Source organism: Falco biarmicus, chromosome Z (assembly GCF_023638135.1).
Source record: "Falco biarmicus isolate bFalBia1 chromosome Z, bFalBia1.pri, whole genome shotgun sequence".
Lineage (NCBI taxonomy): Eukaryota > Metazoa > Chordata > Aves > Falconiformes > Falconidae > Falco > Falco biarmicus.
The window spans coordinates 34,960,114-34,975,049 of NC_079311.1; the positions used below are offsets into that span (position 1 = coordinate 34,960,114).

General features: G+C 37.7%; 1 protein-coding gene across 2 annotated transcripts in view; it reads left to right on the plus strand.

The window, feature by feature from the left end:
- MEGF10 (multiple EGF like domains 10) overlaps positions 1-14,936 on the plus strand; it is a 110,010-nt gene that overhangs the window by 67,136 nt on the left and 27,938 nt on the right. For both annotated transcript variants that reach the window (XM_056325522.1, XM_056325523.1), the window contains exons 12-13: positions 1,931-2,094; positions 5,402-5,504. In XM_056325522.1, the coding sequence (XP_056181497.1) occupies positions 1,931-2,094; positions 5,402-5,504 (267 nt within the window). The remainder of the gene's footprint in view (positions 1-1,930; positions 2,095-5,401; positions 5,505-14,936) is intronic.

The window sequence follows — 14,936 nt, forward strand, 5'->3', positions numbered from 1 at the left end:
CCCTCAGGCTGGGTGGCCACCACCTCTAGCTGCCACCCTCACCCCTTTAATCATCACAGACTTCTTCCGGCCAGTTTAGCACTGATGTTGGTATCTACTGGCATTATTTATATTTGAATGCTCTATTCCTCATCAATTCCCTGACAAAACATTGCCTAACCCCCTTTCCAGCCTGTGTCCTTTACTGTTCCCTTCTTCCACAAGAAACTTGCTGAATGTCCCAGTATTAGTGCAGGTGGACTCACATTCCCTGACCCCTCTGCTTGGCTCTCTCCTCCCAACAGTAATTTTGATGGCCAGTGCACTTCTGAGAGAAACTGTATGTACCTGCCCACCTCTGCCTTTCCCAGTAGCACATGCCTTTGCCTGGAAGAACCGTATCTCAGATGTCCTCTAGCACTGGTTCTGCTAGCAGAAAGAGATCTTTGTATCTTTTCCCATATAAAGGTCTGCAGGCCTACATGATATTCCTGTTCTACCCAAAATATGCTACTAAACTTTACTTAAGGATGCTCTCTTGCAATACATCTGTTCTGTTTTTCAGCATTTAAAGTTCAGTGTCCCTCAGCTGTGATGCTGGATTGCTGAGAAGGGAAGGGCAAGCTGCTGAATGCTCCCAAGCAAATCCCATGCCTAGCCCGTGTTATAGACACCCCATTTGAAAATGTTCTGGTAAAAATCCTCAAAGGTTGAGAAGGGGAGGAGTGTTAGTTACCTAGATAAACAGCCACAAAATTTGTCAGGGACTGATACGATTAAACCAGTTGTGTAGCACATGTGGAGAGTTTCCAGCTTCTACTCTTGCCAGAGATAATGGAGCTGATTTAACTCTGTTAGAAGTAGCAAAGTAGCTACTGCTAAGTAGCTAGGTGGTGAGAAGAAAAAATATTCTGTAAACCATGCATAATCCTATCTTCTTGTGCATTGTGCAGTTTTAGTCATGCTATGATGAAAAAGGACAGCAAATGAAATTAAACTCAACCCTGATACTTGTAATGTAATGAAGGAAATTTATAAATCTTGGAACAACATTTGGGAGAAACTGTCTTAGTTTTCTAGCTAATGTAGTATAACATTTTTTCCTGAAATGACCCCTAAATTTGAAGTTACCAATCCAGGGCACGAGGCAGCTTCATTTCAGTACATGTGTTTTGCATAGGCTATTGATTAGGCTCAGTGCGGAATTATTTTTCCCTTCACTTACTGTAAACAATGTATAAAATTAGAAACTTGGCTTGTGTCATTACTGATGATAATGTATGACTGTCTCATGCTGTTTCTCTTGCATCCAATAGGTGGTTGCAGTTTTTAAAATCTATGTACATTTCTGTTTGTCCAGTGTGAGTCTGTGAATCATTGCTATCAGGCATCATCAGTGATGAATGCTGCATTTTAGAACCATTGTCTATTTCATGCTTTTTTGTATTTGGAGAGAAGTACAGAAATCATCTAAAAGGTCTTTTACATATCCTTGGAGAAATCCAACTTGAACAATTCTTCATGTTTTCTCTTTTTTTGTGTGTTGAAGATTTCTGTTAAAACCATATATTATGAAAGCAGCAGCTTAAGTCTGGGGAAAATATTCCTAATTTTTTTCAGGCTATGCCTTAAAATGTTCAGTATAGTTTAGTGCTCCTCAGTGAAATTTCAAGGTGTCTCTGTTTTCATTCCAGATCTCCCATCAATTGCTTTTGTGTGTTGGCACCCATCTGAAAACGTGTGCTGTGCACAGATGTTACAAGGTGCCCTTGAGCACCTTTGTTCAAACCTGGACAATTCTGCAGCTGAAACTGCTGATAACTTGCCTGTAGTTAATGTTACCCTGCTACTGCACATCTCCAAGAGAGGCCACATGTTGGGCGGAGTGAAACGTTCTTAGGAATGGACCAAAAACTGATTAATTTGTTACTTTAATTCTTATTTTTGGCAGGTTGGCATGGTGTAGATTGCTCAATAAATTGTCCCAGTGGTACCTGGGGACTTGGCTGTAACTTAACTTGCCAGTGTCTTAATGGAGGAGCTTGCAATGCTCTGGATGGAACCTGTACCTGTGCCCCAGGCTGGAGAGGAGAAAAATGTGAACTCCCTTGCCAGGTAGTTTAATAATTTCACTGATTTTTGCACTGTAGGATAATATAGGGCAGGTGGATGCTTCTGTCATTCTTCTGACTTCATGGGGACAAGTCCCTAAGGAGCACTGCACAAGCCTATATATGACTGGGTTCAAGATTAGACACATGTACCAACAATTCTTCTGGAAGAACTCTGCTGCGCAGTACACCAGATAACACAGAAAATGACTACACAAAATGAAAATGCCCATAAGAACACTTTTTCTGCTTTCACACTTTTAAGGGTGGACCTGAAACTTTCCAGCAGATCCTTTAGAATTTGTTGAAAAACACAGAATCCGTTTTTTCCATGTCTATCAGCATCAAATGCTATCCAAACTGCTTCTGTTAAATTACTTTAAAAAAAAAAAAAAAAGATGAAAGAAAAAAGGGGCCAAAAATAAATTCCATATCTAACAACACAGTTTAAATTAAATTATCTTGTATCTATAGTACAGTATGAATGAAGAACTGTCATTCGTTCTCAGTCAGACATGAGAAGGCACTCTTGTTACCCAGTCCCATGACAGTCTTTGTATTTCTGCCAGGGTTTTGACTTCCACTGCCTCCCAGACTTTGAGAACTGCATAATTAGAAATCATTGTGTTGACAAAGGCACACTCCTCATCAATTAATTTCCACCTTGTAATCTGTAGTTTGGGGACACCATAACAATATATAATTTCAAAATTCTAAACATGGTAAAATTCAGAACTGATTTGTTTTATTATGTAATTTCGGTTTCAGTTACCTTTCATATGCAAAAAATGAAATATATGAAAAATGGGGTTTTCCAGAGTCCATTTTTTCAAATGATGGACTTCAACTTCCTGGAAAATTATTAACAAACTTAATTTTTTTAATAAACTTCTCTCCATTTTCCTTCTCTCCGCAATACTTTCACTGTGCAATACTATCTGCATAGCAGGTTGTTGTTTTAATATAATTGTAAAGGAATCACCTGAACTGAACATAAAGGTTGTAAATTCCCCTCCTATATCATGTTCAAGCTTCTGTCAGTTTGGACTAGCTCTGCTGAGCAATGAAATTATAGCAGTAGCTGAACTACAACGTAAGACTGGAAACTACACCTCTGTTTTGAATGAAAATTTGTTCTGTTGATCTGCTCTCAGAATACTCAGAAGTTATTTTTGGGGAGTTAGTTTTGGTTTTAAGATGAGTTACAGCTTACGCTAATATAGTCAGTGAAGTGGCAAGCAAATTCCTAAATACTCTGGAAAGCTAATCAGTGTACTATCTGCACACGTTTATGCAGTGTTTCCAATAACGCGTCTCCATCAGAAGACTAAATTTTTCTAAAGGAGCTTTGTTTATCACTTAGTGTCTATTTCTGAAGGATGATGAGATCTTCCAAGCTCCATTAGCTCTTCCAAAACTAACTTATTAAAAAAGATAGTTATAGTTTCATGGCATTTCCTTCACTGCTCCAAATTTAGCAAAAGAATGCGTGTTAGTATTTCTACATCAGATAATTTAGCATGCCCACGCTCGTTGTCTTGTTCTCTCTCTCTGTCTGTGTCAAATGATGGCCATAAAATTTACATATTTCAAATTCATATTCTGCCTCAAAATTCCAGAGCAGGAGAATAAACAGAAAACTAATTCAAATCATAGAATCATTTAGGTTGGAAAACACCTTTAAGATCATCAAGTCCAACCTTTAACACAGGGCTGCTGAGTCCACCACTAAACCCTGTTGCTAAAGCACCACATCTACGTGGTTTTTAAATACCCCCGGGGATGGTGATTCCACCACTCCCTGCCAGTGTCCAGTTGTTGTGTCCAGTGTATTTCAGTTTGTTTCAATAGTTTCAGAAAATTAATATCACTGCCCGGATTGTTACTGCAATTTGACCGATTTGAACTTCTGTCCAAATACACAGCAGACTAAAAATACCGCTTTTCCACAACATATTTGAGGATTTACTCTTTCCAAACCTGATCATATGCAAAGGAAATACTTAATCTTTTCTTTTTCTGGATATAAAAATGTATTTTTGAGATAAGCAAAAGGCTCCTTATACTCAAGTAATGTAAGATTTTGTTCTACTTGAGACTTGAAAGATGGAACTGAATAGCTAAATCCGGTGGAACTCAGTAGAAATGTAGGCACAAACATTGAAGAATAACTGGTGAATTTTCATATAGATTTCATTCTGATTTTTAATGTGATTAAGACAAATTTTTAGCCTCAAATTTAAATGATTGAGATTTAAACCTGATGTGGTTTTTTTAACTTTTTTTACTTCTTCCTTTTTTTACTACTTCCCAGAAGTATTACCTTAGATTATACTGTCTTTTTTCCATGTTTTTTAATTTGGTTTTGACACTTTTTCTGTCAGATCAATTTACTGTTGTACTTTGCCTTGTTTTGAGAATGCAATTGTAAAGATGTTTTAGTTTCTCAGATTGATTTTGTATGGAATAACCCCTAAATATATGTGGCACCTTCTACGAAAGAAGCAGAAAAGGCAAATTCAAATGTTTTGATGCAGTTGCATGAAAATCAGCTGTGCTTTTTTGGCACAGCTGAATACACAAAGAGGGTTGTTCAACTTGTAATTTTAGTCTCTCATTTGAGACACTTTGCAACAAAAAAGTTTCATAGTCAAAAAATAATTTTGTTTTGTGTACTGTCTCATAGTCAAAGAGCTTCCCTTTTGACACAGTGTATGCTGTAGTGCAGAGGGAAGGACTTAATCAAAAGAAAGCTATGCAGTTTGCATTGTTGTGCAGTAAACTTCCCACTGAAGATATATTTTAATCCAATGTTTTACTGCTTTTTTTTAGAAAGCTTTTTGTGGCTTTATGTGTTATCCTTTTTGAGCAATACACAGAGAGCTCAGAGAGCTCAGGGTCTGAGGTAGAAAGGAGACTGAATTGCTTTCCCATCAAGGGACCCCCAGGTCCTGGAGTAGGAATTCAGCTGTAAAGGAAATTAGAGGGCTGCTACATGAACACTTTCCTTGTAGCCTCTGATAGTCTATGTTACTGTGTTCTGAATCACTGTCCCCAGGTCCATTAGTCTGGGGTTTTTCAAGAGAATATAATTAATTGTTTATCTTCCCCTCTTAAATGAAAGGATGAAAATGTAGGAGACTAAGATCTCCCAAAATGCAGAGATGTTTTATATTAAGAAAGTAGATTATGGGTTCAGAAGAGGTCTGTGGTTGCTTTTTGAGGCAGTACTGACCAGAACTTGTTCTCCTCTTAACTCCCAGTTGTCGTCATCTCATAGCTGTTTTTTGTTGTTGTTGTTGTCGCCACAGGACGGCACATATGGTATGGATTGTGCTGAACGCTGTGACTGCAGCCACGCAGACGGTTGTCATCCCACCACGGGTTACTGTCGCTGTCTACCAGGATGGTCAGGTACAAAAGAGACCGTCATGAAGGACAAAGAGAGTTTCCATTGTGGTGGTACTTGGTGTTGACTTTCAGTTTTGTGCTTAGAAGAGCATGTGGGGCTGAGGAGAGTATGTGGGGTTGGAAAGAGAAAAGGTCCGGTTCTGTGGCTGCTGTGTCCCTTCTGTGAGTCACAACTGTGGAAACTTTGTGAAGCATGGGATGTGCAGAAAACTGGGAACAGAAGGGGAAATCTTAAAACTTGGGTGCCTCCATAATACGATTCCTTGTGAAAGTGGCAAATAACTGTAAATATTCAAGGCTGTGCTGGCAGCTTTGGTAGGTAAAGCACCACATCCAAGCACTCAGAAAACTTTGCCTTAGGCAGCCATAAAGAGGGTAAGTCATGCAGAAGCTCTGCTGCCATTTGAGTTTCTCAAACTTTTGAAGAAAATAAGTTTATCTGCACATACTTTTTTCTGTATGAAAATTGTTGCACTTTTTTCACAAAATTTCTCCAGCATTTTCAATCTTGTTTTAAGAAATATATCTTTTTAATTATTCATCAAACTTTGTGTTTGACTGTTGTTGCACTCTTGTTTATGGAAAACAAGTTTTTTTGAAAACGTGATAAAACTATGACAAAGGGCAAGCTATCTTTTATCTCTGGAATGTAGTTTTAGTTCTCATGTAGATTTCTAAGCTCTAAGTGTAGGGAAGACTGTTCCATCTTCAATACAGTTTAATTAGCACTATAAGTTTGCGTCTCAGAGTGTTTTGGACTTGGTGTCTCACTGTGGTACTGTAGTGTTGCAAGGGTCAGATTACATGTTGCCTGTCTGTATGGACTCCTTCCATTTAATAATTAGAATTAGCATGAAAAACATGCCTTTAATGAACAAAGCATGTTTCTGTTGTGAAAAGAAAGGATTATTTCTTTCTTGAGATTTCAGATATAACAGTATTATTTATTATCCATTCACTCATTTATAAATTAGTATTTTTCCTAATTGACTTGTACAGGTTCATGATGTATTATATATAATTTTTTTTCTCTGGTGCTTCCATATGAAGTAGGTGGAGGTGAGCAGACAATCTGCAGCAAGTCATTTATTTGACAAGTTTAGCAAATCATTGTGCTCACAAAAGTTTGTGTAGAGCTTGTGACTCCCCCAGATCCAGTCTTTACTGAGTTTTTTCACCAACTTAGATTTTTATGTGCTTTTATTTTCTAGCTCTGGAGATGGATCACAGGCATTTTGTTCAAAGTAGGTAATACTCTATGTCTGCAGTTCAGGTTGATTAGTTGCAGTTGTTTACAGCTTACCTAGTATTTTTTCTACTTTTCTGTTCTGAACATGACTTTTATGATTATTGAGAGATAGGAAGTGGAAGTCTGTAGGGGATAACAGACATGGGCAGGAAGAGCTCCTGCTTTGCTTTGAAAGACCAAGCCATTTATTATTTGTGCAAATTGTCCGTATGTTAGGCTTCTGCCAAGTTCTTTGAGTGAGCCCCTCTCACTGCTGAGTCTCCCTACTGTCATCTTTTCAGTGTGAAAGATGGAAGCTTCCAGAGCTAGCACTCACCTAGCTGAGCCAGGAGTTTGCTGATTTCATTCTGTTCCCCCAGGCTGCAGTGTGACTTACCATCAGCCACTGAGATACCTCTGGGAAATGACTGCCACAAGCGTGGAAAAATAATAAAAATTAATTGAGCCAATTATGAAAAAATACTACTAGCATTATGCGATCTATTACTGTTTTGTGAGACACTAATCTGTGATTATGCTGTTATGATGTTAATGGCCTTTGATGACTGTTCTTACTTTCAGGTAGCTTCAGGTAATTGTGAATGTGTGTGTTTGGGCACACTTTGTCAAACTTATATTTGGATCTGCTCAAAATACAATTTCTTAAATTTTTAAATTTATTAAGCAAATAGCCATATTAAAAAAACATGTGAACAGGTGCTGATCTTGAGCAACCATGGTGTAGGGAGTAGAGCCGTTCAAAAGTTCCAGATGTACTGCTCAAACTACAACTTGTGAGTTTTCTAAAATCAAGGGAAATCATGAGAAACCAAAAGTACATTAATGAATGAAACCAGATTAAAATAGGTAGTTTTGAAAGGCCATACTAAAGATCTAGCAACTTTTCATGACAGATTATAAAAATTACATAGCCAGTGTGATAAAACTAGCCTGGGACATGGCAAAGCCTTCAAGAACAGCATGAAGCTTGATTGTGCTTGAGCTCAGGTATTGAGAAGGAGACAATATTTTTGCCTTTAGTGAAATCTGATTTCATGTTCATATTTGGAAAGGAAAAAGATTTCACCAGAAAGATAAAATTGAGCATCTGTCCCTGGATGATGTCATTACAACAGTGTGTGTAACAGACTAGTTTCAACATGTTGGTGATGTCCAGACACACAACAGAACATAAATGGCATAGTTTGCTTTATACTCAGTGTCTGAAAAAATCCTCCTCCTACACTTCACATGTTAGAGCAATGCCTATGAGGAATCTGGTCTTTGTGTAGATACTTATATTTAGAATGATTAAAAAAATGGAAAAAATACTTTAGAAGCAGGTTCCCAAATAGCTGTACTGTAATGTTACATTGCAGAGATAGCATTAGATTGTAGGATTAAGAAGGGAGGTTGTATACATATTTGCATGCATAATAGGTGGACAAGCAGATGGAGGATTTGTGAAAACATACAAAGGTACTAAAATGCAACAAATTATATTAGAACAGCTTAGATTTTTTCTGTTAAATTTGTTGAAGTAACCATCAGACTTACTAGTTCTTGGTGCTTAGTATTACTTACCAAAAAGAAAGAGAGAGAGAGGGAGCAATTTATTTTGGATCAGTCTAATACTTATCTAACCCAAATGAAGGATTTAGTTGTTTAATAACCATTGGGAGGGTAGTATTAAAAAGTAAATACATTCGAGGAAGCTTAAAAATGTGAACCTGTGAGTCTTTTTTTCTTTTCCAACAAGAATAAATTGATGGATCCAAAGTAAAGTTCCCCAAATGTTTTGATGCTCCCAAATTTATCTGACGTTTCCAGACAAATACTTTAAATGTAGTATTTTTCTCAGCCTTGTGAACAGAGCAGTTGTCTACATGTTCCCCAGGGAGTTTCATCAGAGGGAGTAGTTCGTATAACTTTGCAGAAATAAATAAAGAGTGGAAGATTTTTCCCTTGCTGGATGACATAGTTGTACCATAATGCTGGGGAACAGGAAACATGCTGGCCGGGGGGGTGGGGGTGGTGGTGTCACTGGCCCCGTACAGTGCATGCTCCCTTGGGTAGTGAGGGAACTATGAGCTGCTGAAGTGGGCACAAGTGCTGTTGTCATGTACTGAAGGGCAGCCTGGTTAACATGCTACTGTGTTTTAGTCTCAAAATACAGCTGCAGCTGACATTGGGTCAACAATAAGATATTATATAGTTTAGGGTTTTAATGTAGGGGTTTTGTTTTGTTTTGTTTTTAACGTGCCCAATGTATTATCTTTTACTCTGTAAGTCCTAGTTATGAATGAAAATGTAAGTTCAGTTATTAACTATTGCATTGTCATGACCTGTTACAAAAGTCACAAAATAATTAAAAATGGTTTTAATGAGGTTCTGTTTTAATTCATATTTTCTTTTTTTAATTTAAATTCTGTTTCGTAGGATTATACTTAGATTTTTCATCTTAAAAGTGACTTTGTTTATAGGACTCCTGTTAGAAATCCTACCTGCTCTGTAGTGTACACCAAGTGCTCCCTATACAGCAGCTTAATTCTGCATAGAAAAGCAAGAGTTAAGGGTGATGTTTTTTTCCTGGCAATCTGACCATTCCATCATGTTCCAGGAGCCACATGACAGGATGGCACAAAAGAGAAACATCTGCCCACGCAGAGGATGATGTCTGCCCCAAACGCTCTCATCCCTTGACATTTTCACTGTATCTTATAAATAACTTTTCTTCATTGGAAGGGAGTGCAATAACTAGACAGTGGAAAAAAGTAAGAACCATTAAAATAGAAAGCAGAAGAAAGGTGCAGAAAATGTACTCTCCTAGTAGGTGATGATAATTAATTCTCCTAATGATTTATACCAAAAGTTTGTTAACTTCCATTAAAGAGCCACCTCTACTGCTTCTTTCAGTGACCACAACCCAGCAAGCACCACAGTAACTGTTCATTTCATCCCTTAATCTTATCTGTTCTGCAAGCAGCTGTCAAAATACGATTTTTCCAAATTACCTAAAAGATTAGAGAATTCATATTCTTGCAAACTGAGATTTCACATTAAAGCATTGTAAAAAGGGCAGAGGTTTTTCTTCAGAGTTTGTTTATTACTGTATTATGGTAATGTGGGTGTTAGGATAACACATCACTTTTGTGCTTTCTTGAGTGCGGTTCTGCTGGACCTTTCTGTTTGTGAAGAAATGTCCTGTCATACTGATACAACATTTGTTATTTTTAAAATCAATTTAAAGGTTATGCAGTGCCAGGGATTATGAAATACCACTAGTCTGCTATCTGTACCAAAACAATAGCGTTGGTTTTTGGAAAAGACAGATGCAGTAATATCAGCCTACATTTTATCAGCATGCATAGTATTCATCCATATGCTACAGCAGATAGGGTGTTGGTGACTTTTTGCTGTGCCGGACACCTGCTGACACTAGTCAGATTGCCCATCACCAGATGTGTTGTTTCTGTGAGGAAGTGCTGTGTCTTTCCATGTGCTCCTGACATTATTTCTAAGAGGCACATTTGTTGCTGGATTATAACAGGGAGAACTGTCATCTGACACCTGCCCTGCTGATGCAAATAACCAGGTCCCCTGGGAAGTGTCAACTAGAACTCTCCCTTGCTCCTTAGCTTTTAATGTGTGTGTATATTTTCCCCCTGCTACATAGAAGAAAAAAGGCATAAAAGTACTGTCAATGATCTTCCTCATCTTAAGACTGCGAAACGAGCCGCTGCTGGAGTGGCGTGCATGGTGCTGGCACGCCAATGCACCCAAGCTGAGAACCTCCTGCAAGAACATGGGCTACCTCCACCTTGTCCAATTTCCCCATGGCTCCTGAAGCACAAGGTCCCATTGTGATGGATATGCAGTGTACTGCAAAATGATATCATATGTGGGCACTGTGTCATGATAAGCAGTATTATTTACTTACCAATCTTAGGAAGATGAATTCTTCAATAAGAGGTTTGGCCTGCCCCTATGTCTGGACTTCACTGTGTCTTTATCTTTATTGCCTGTGTGTTGTGGTGGTCCTTTATGTGGAAGATATACCACCCTTTTAGAAGAAGAACTTTAAATCAGTAGATTAAGTAAATTTATTTTCTGCCTATCAAGAAGATAAGAAAAGGAGAAGTAGTACTTTCTTGTGGCTACCTAAAAGAAGTAAATGAAAAGCAGAGCACCACTGGAGTGGATAACAGTATGTAGCAACAGTATGGCCTTCAGAAGGATACCAGGGATATCTCAAAAGTGATCCTGCCACTAAAATTTGCAGATGCTGATTTTTGTCCTCAAATTCTGATACAGGGCTGGTTTTTTTGACAAGCTTTTGCAGCTGGCTTCCTACCAAAACTCATGGGCACAAACTCTCCTGCTGCTGCAGTGAAGAAGCAGCGGTCTGAATTCCTAGAGAAAAATCTTTGATACGTTCAATTAGCTCCTTACTTTGAGTCTTCTGGATATCTTCAGTTAGGGAGCAGCGTACTTCTCTTCCCTTAAAGACACTAAGAGTACTTCTGAATAGTGCCTATGAAGTTTTCACCTCTTCTCTGTGCTCTTTCTCCCCTTTCTTTAGGCTGCTCATCCATCATTTGACAGAGAAGTAGGGAAGCAGTTCTCACAGTGAGTCTCAGCGTCCTTGAACAGTAATGATCAAGTGTTTGTTTCTCTCAAATATGAAGGTTGAGATCTTGGACCATGATGGAAATGTATCATTAGCTTTAATGACACCAACATTTCCCCCAGTTTTGAGGACTTGATCCTTGTCTGGTTTAAGCTGTTGTATGCTCTATTTAGCTCTGACATATAGGAAGTATACCAATATACAAAGAGGTTTTAATTCTATGAGACTATACTGGAAAGTTCCATGAGTCATGGAGATAGGTTGTATAGCAAATACATATTCTATATGAAAAAAATAGGTTTTTTTTAAAGTTTTGATAACTTTTAATCAGATTAATGGACTCCTAAGATGGAAAATTGCACTTAGTCCAGTAATAAATTTGCCTGGGAAGACTGTAAGAAATAATTGGTAGATTTTTTCCCCTTTGAGTGCTAAAACAAATTAGCTCTCTGTTGATCTGACTTGGCTGGACCATGGAGTCTCAACTTAAAAGTATAGCATAGGGAGTATCTAAACACTCTGCTAGCATGGGCAGAAACACTGGTATCTCTAAATAATTATTTACTTCATTCATGCAATTACAAATGCTGGTGGAATGCTGATTTAGATGTGAGGCCCCCAGCATAAAGCACTGGGCATTAAATGCATGAGCATTTCTTCAGAGCAGCTTAGCTGAAGTTTATCATGACCATTCAGCTATTGCCTAGCAACTCGTGAAGGCCATCAAAGAGCTCTTTGTCCATAGCTCTGGCGAAAACATTTCCTCACAGATATCCTTATCAGTATCAAAATCAATGTGAAAACTTACAAAAAACAATTTTATTGCATAAAAGATTAATATTCACTTGAAATTGTGGCAATCGTAAGCCAGTACACTGTTGATACGACTGTTGTAAAAGCTAAGCCTAATCTTGCTTTGTAAGTTCTAGTAAAAATGTTTCTTTTTCCTCACTAATTTCTAGTTTTTCTACAAAAAAATAGCTTGTTTTGCTGAAATTTCATATGAAACATCAGTCTGAAAATGTCTTTTTATTTTTTAGTCATTTTAATATTTCTAAATTTTCTCAAAAGTAAACATATTTGATTTTTACAGCTATAAGATGTGAAACAGTTTCTCATTTTTAAGTGCCTTGTGAACTTACCTAACAGTGAGTGAATGAGACTTTAAACTACTTTTGTAAGTAGAGATGCAATAAATCATTAAATTAGTGTTTCTGCATTGCTACATTCATTCTTGACACACAAAGGAGTGAAATTGGTTTTGCTTATGATTAATAATGACTATGTAATAAAATTCCTTTTACAGTGAGACAGAAGTAATGTTCAGCACTCTCTCAATATATTGTCATAATTATTATTCAGTGGTATTTAGGATACGCTGTTTCTTGGCTAAGTAGAGGGATATTCTTCACCTGACTGCCTCCTCATAAGGGGTGGAAGTGGGAAAGAAAAGCTAATTTTTTCCGTTACCCTAATGGATCATTTTCCCTGATGTGCACTGGAGGAACTTCTTCCTTTTTTAATGGTAGTTGTTGGCTTTTTTAAGTATCGTGACTCTATGCAGCACAGGGCCCCTTGTCTTTTACATCCCAGTGTACCCAGTATCACCCTTTGACACCATGCTGTCATAAAGCATCCTCTGTGCACAGATCAAGATAATATAATTGAGCCTGGTGTTATTGTATGTCACTGGTCTACATAATCTCAGATAATGCACTATGGTAACTCTTGGCAACCGCTGACTTGTTAATAGTGACCATTGTGTACCGAACACCACTGAAACCCATTAAGACTCCGTGAAACATGTCTTTTCTCTAGCAGGGTTCACTGAATGAAGCTATGTATGATATGACAGATAACATGTGAAGAGAATGTCAGGCTTAATGCTGAAATGCTCTGCATGTGTCTGCTTGTGCTTTCACAGACTTACAAACCTGAGTTCTCAAATTTGGGAACCTCAAGCAGAGCAGTCTTATGCAGCTGAAATAAGTGGTCTTGTTTCAAAAAAAATATGCTATGGTCTCATCCTGCTCATGTACATCAGCATCTCTCAAAATCAAACCACTCTCTTTTATCTATTTATCCACAAATAGGTAGTTAATGAAAAAATTGACCCAGGCTACTGAGAAGCAAGTCTACACTGCCTCTCAAATGTAGATAAAGATAGGAGAATGACATTGCCAATGCAGGCAATAAAGAAAAAGTAAGAATATAAGAAGCCTTTCATTTTCTGACAATTTGTTTTAGGTCAGTATTAATCAATGATCATTGAACAATTGGGGCTTTCCCATGTACTGTCTGCTGCTAGTTAGCATCTAGATTCTGAAAGACAAGTGTTTTCTTTCTTGCTGGCATTAGTTGGTGCAGTCTGCTGAAACATATTTGATTATTCTATCTGTTGATTGTCTTGCAGAGAAACAAACATTGTGAGAGTCTGGAGTTTTACCTTTCCTCTGATTAGAGAGTTAGTCTTTGAATATACACAGATTTACAAAGCACAGGCTGTGGTGGTTGAGGAGTCAATCACCTCTGAGTCTGGTCTATCAGTAAAGAGTGTAATTATTTTTCAGTATTGTGAAGAACAGTAAGTTTTGTTCTCCAAAGTTAAAAAGATTATTTTCTTGTCACACGTGAAACTGTTTTACTTTTTTAGGACTCTGGCAACTAGTAAGCCTGTGTCATATTTTGCTGGAAATACTTACAAAGCAAGACATGCTTGTGGTTGGATTCAGTCCACTTTTCCCGTAGCAAAGGGCTTCATTCAGTAGAGGCACTACCATAATACTTAATTGTTAATGCAAAGTACTGTAGACACAATATGGTCTGAGTTCCACAGTGGTGCCTGCTGGCATTTAACATGCAGCATGCTATTTAAAAGCAGATAGTGGAAAAAACAAACAGGAAAGTTATAATTAATGTTGCTGCATTGCAAAGAAAAACAACATCCCATGATTGGATGATTAAAATTAGTGGTTTGTATTGTGATTTATGCACAGGGTTCAGGTTGTGGCCTCTGTAATCAATTTTATGCCAAAATGGTTAGACAAAGCACTGACTGACCAGCATCCTTAACACTGTTGCAGCTAAGCATTTTGGAATGCTCACATGGTGTGTTTGGAAACCTTTTGTGTGCTCTACATTTTTCCATTTGGTATGAGACTGAGCAGTAATCAGCTCACCACTAATTAGAAATCATTCCATGTCCTGTGCCCCATTATTACAGAAAATTATGTCAGACCTTAAGAATTTTTACATTCAGAAGGAAAAGTTTCTGCAATACCTTTTGTCATGCATTTCTCCAACATAAAATTTGAAAATAAGCTTTTGCTCTTTTGAAACAGCCGTTATGGAGAAGGCAAAAGCCATTATTTTGCTGCATTTAAATTAATTTCTTCTTTCAGTTCTCTCTATTGATACCAGCAGTGAAAGTGAGGAATAAAAGACCTTTTTAAAATTTTGTATGTGTAAAGGACTTGGAAAATTATGGAACTCTTTATGCTATTGAGAGGTTTGCATTCATCTTTGGAGATCTTAAAATATCGGCAGGCAGGAAGCCTGGAGGTAGCATCCCATGGAG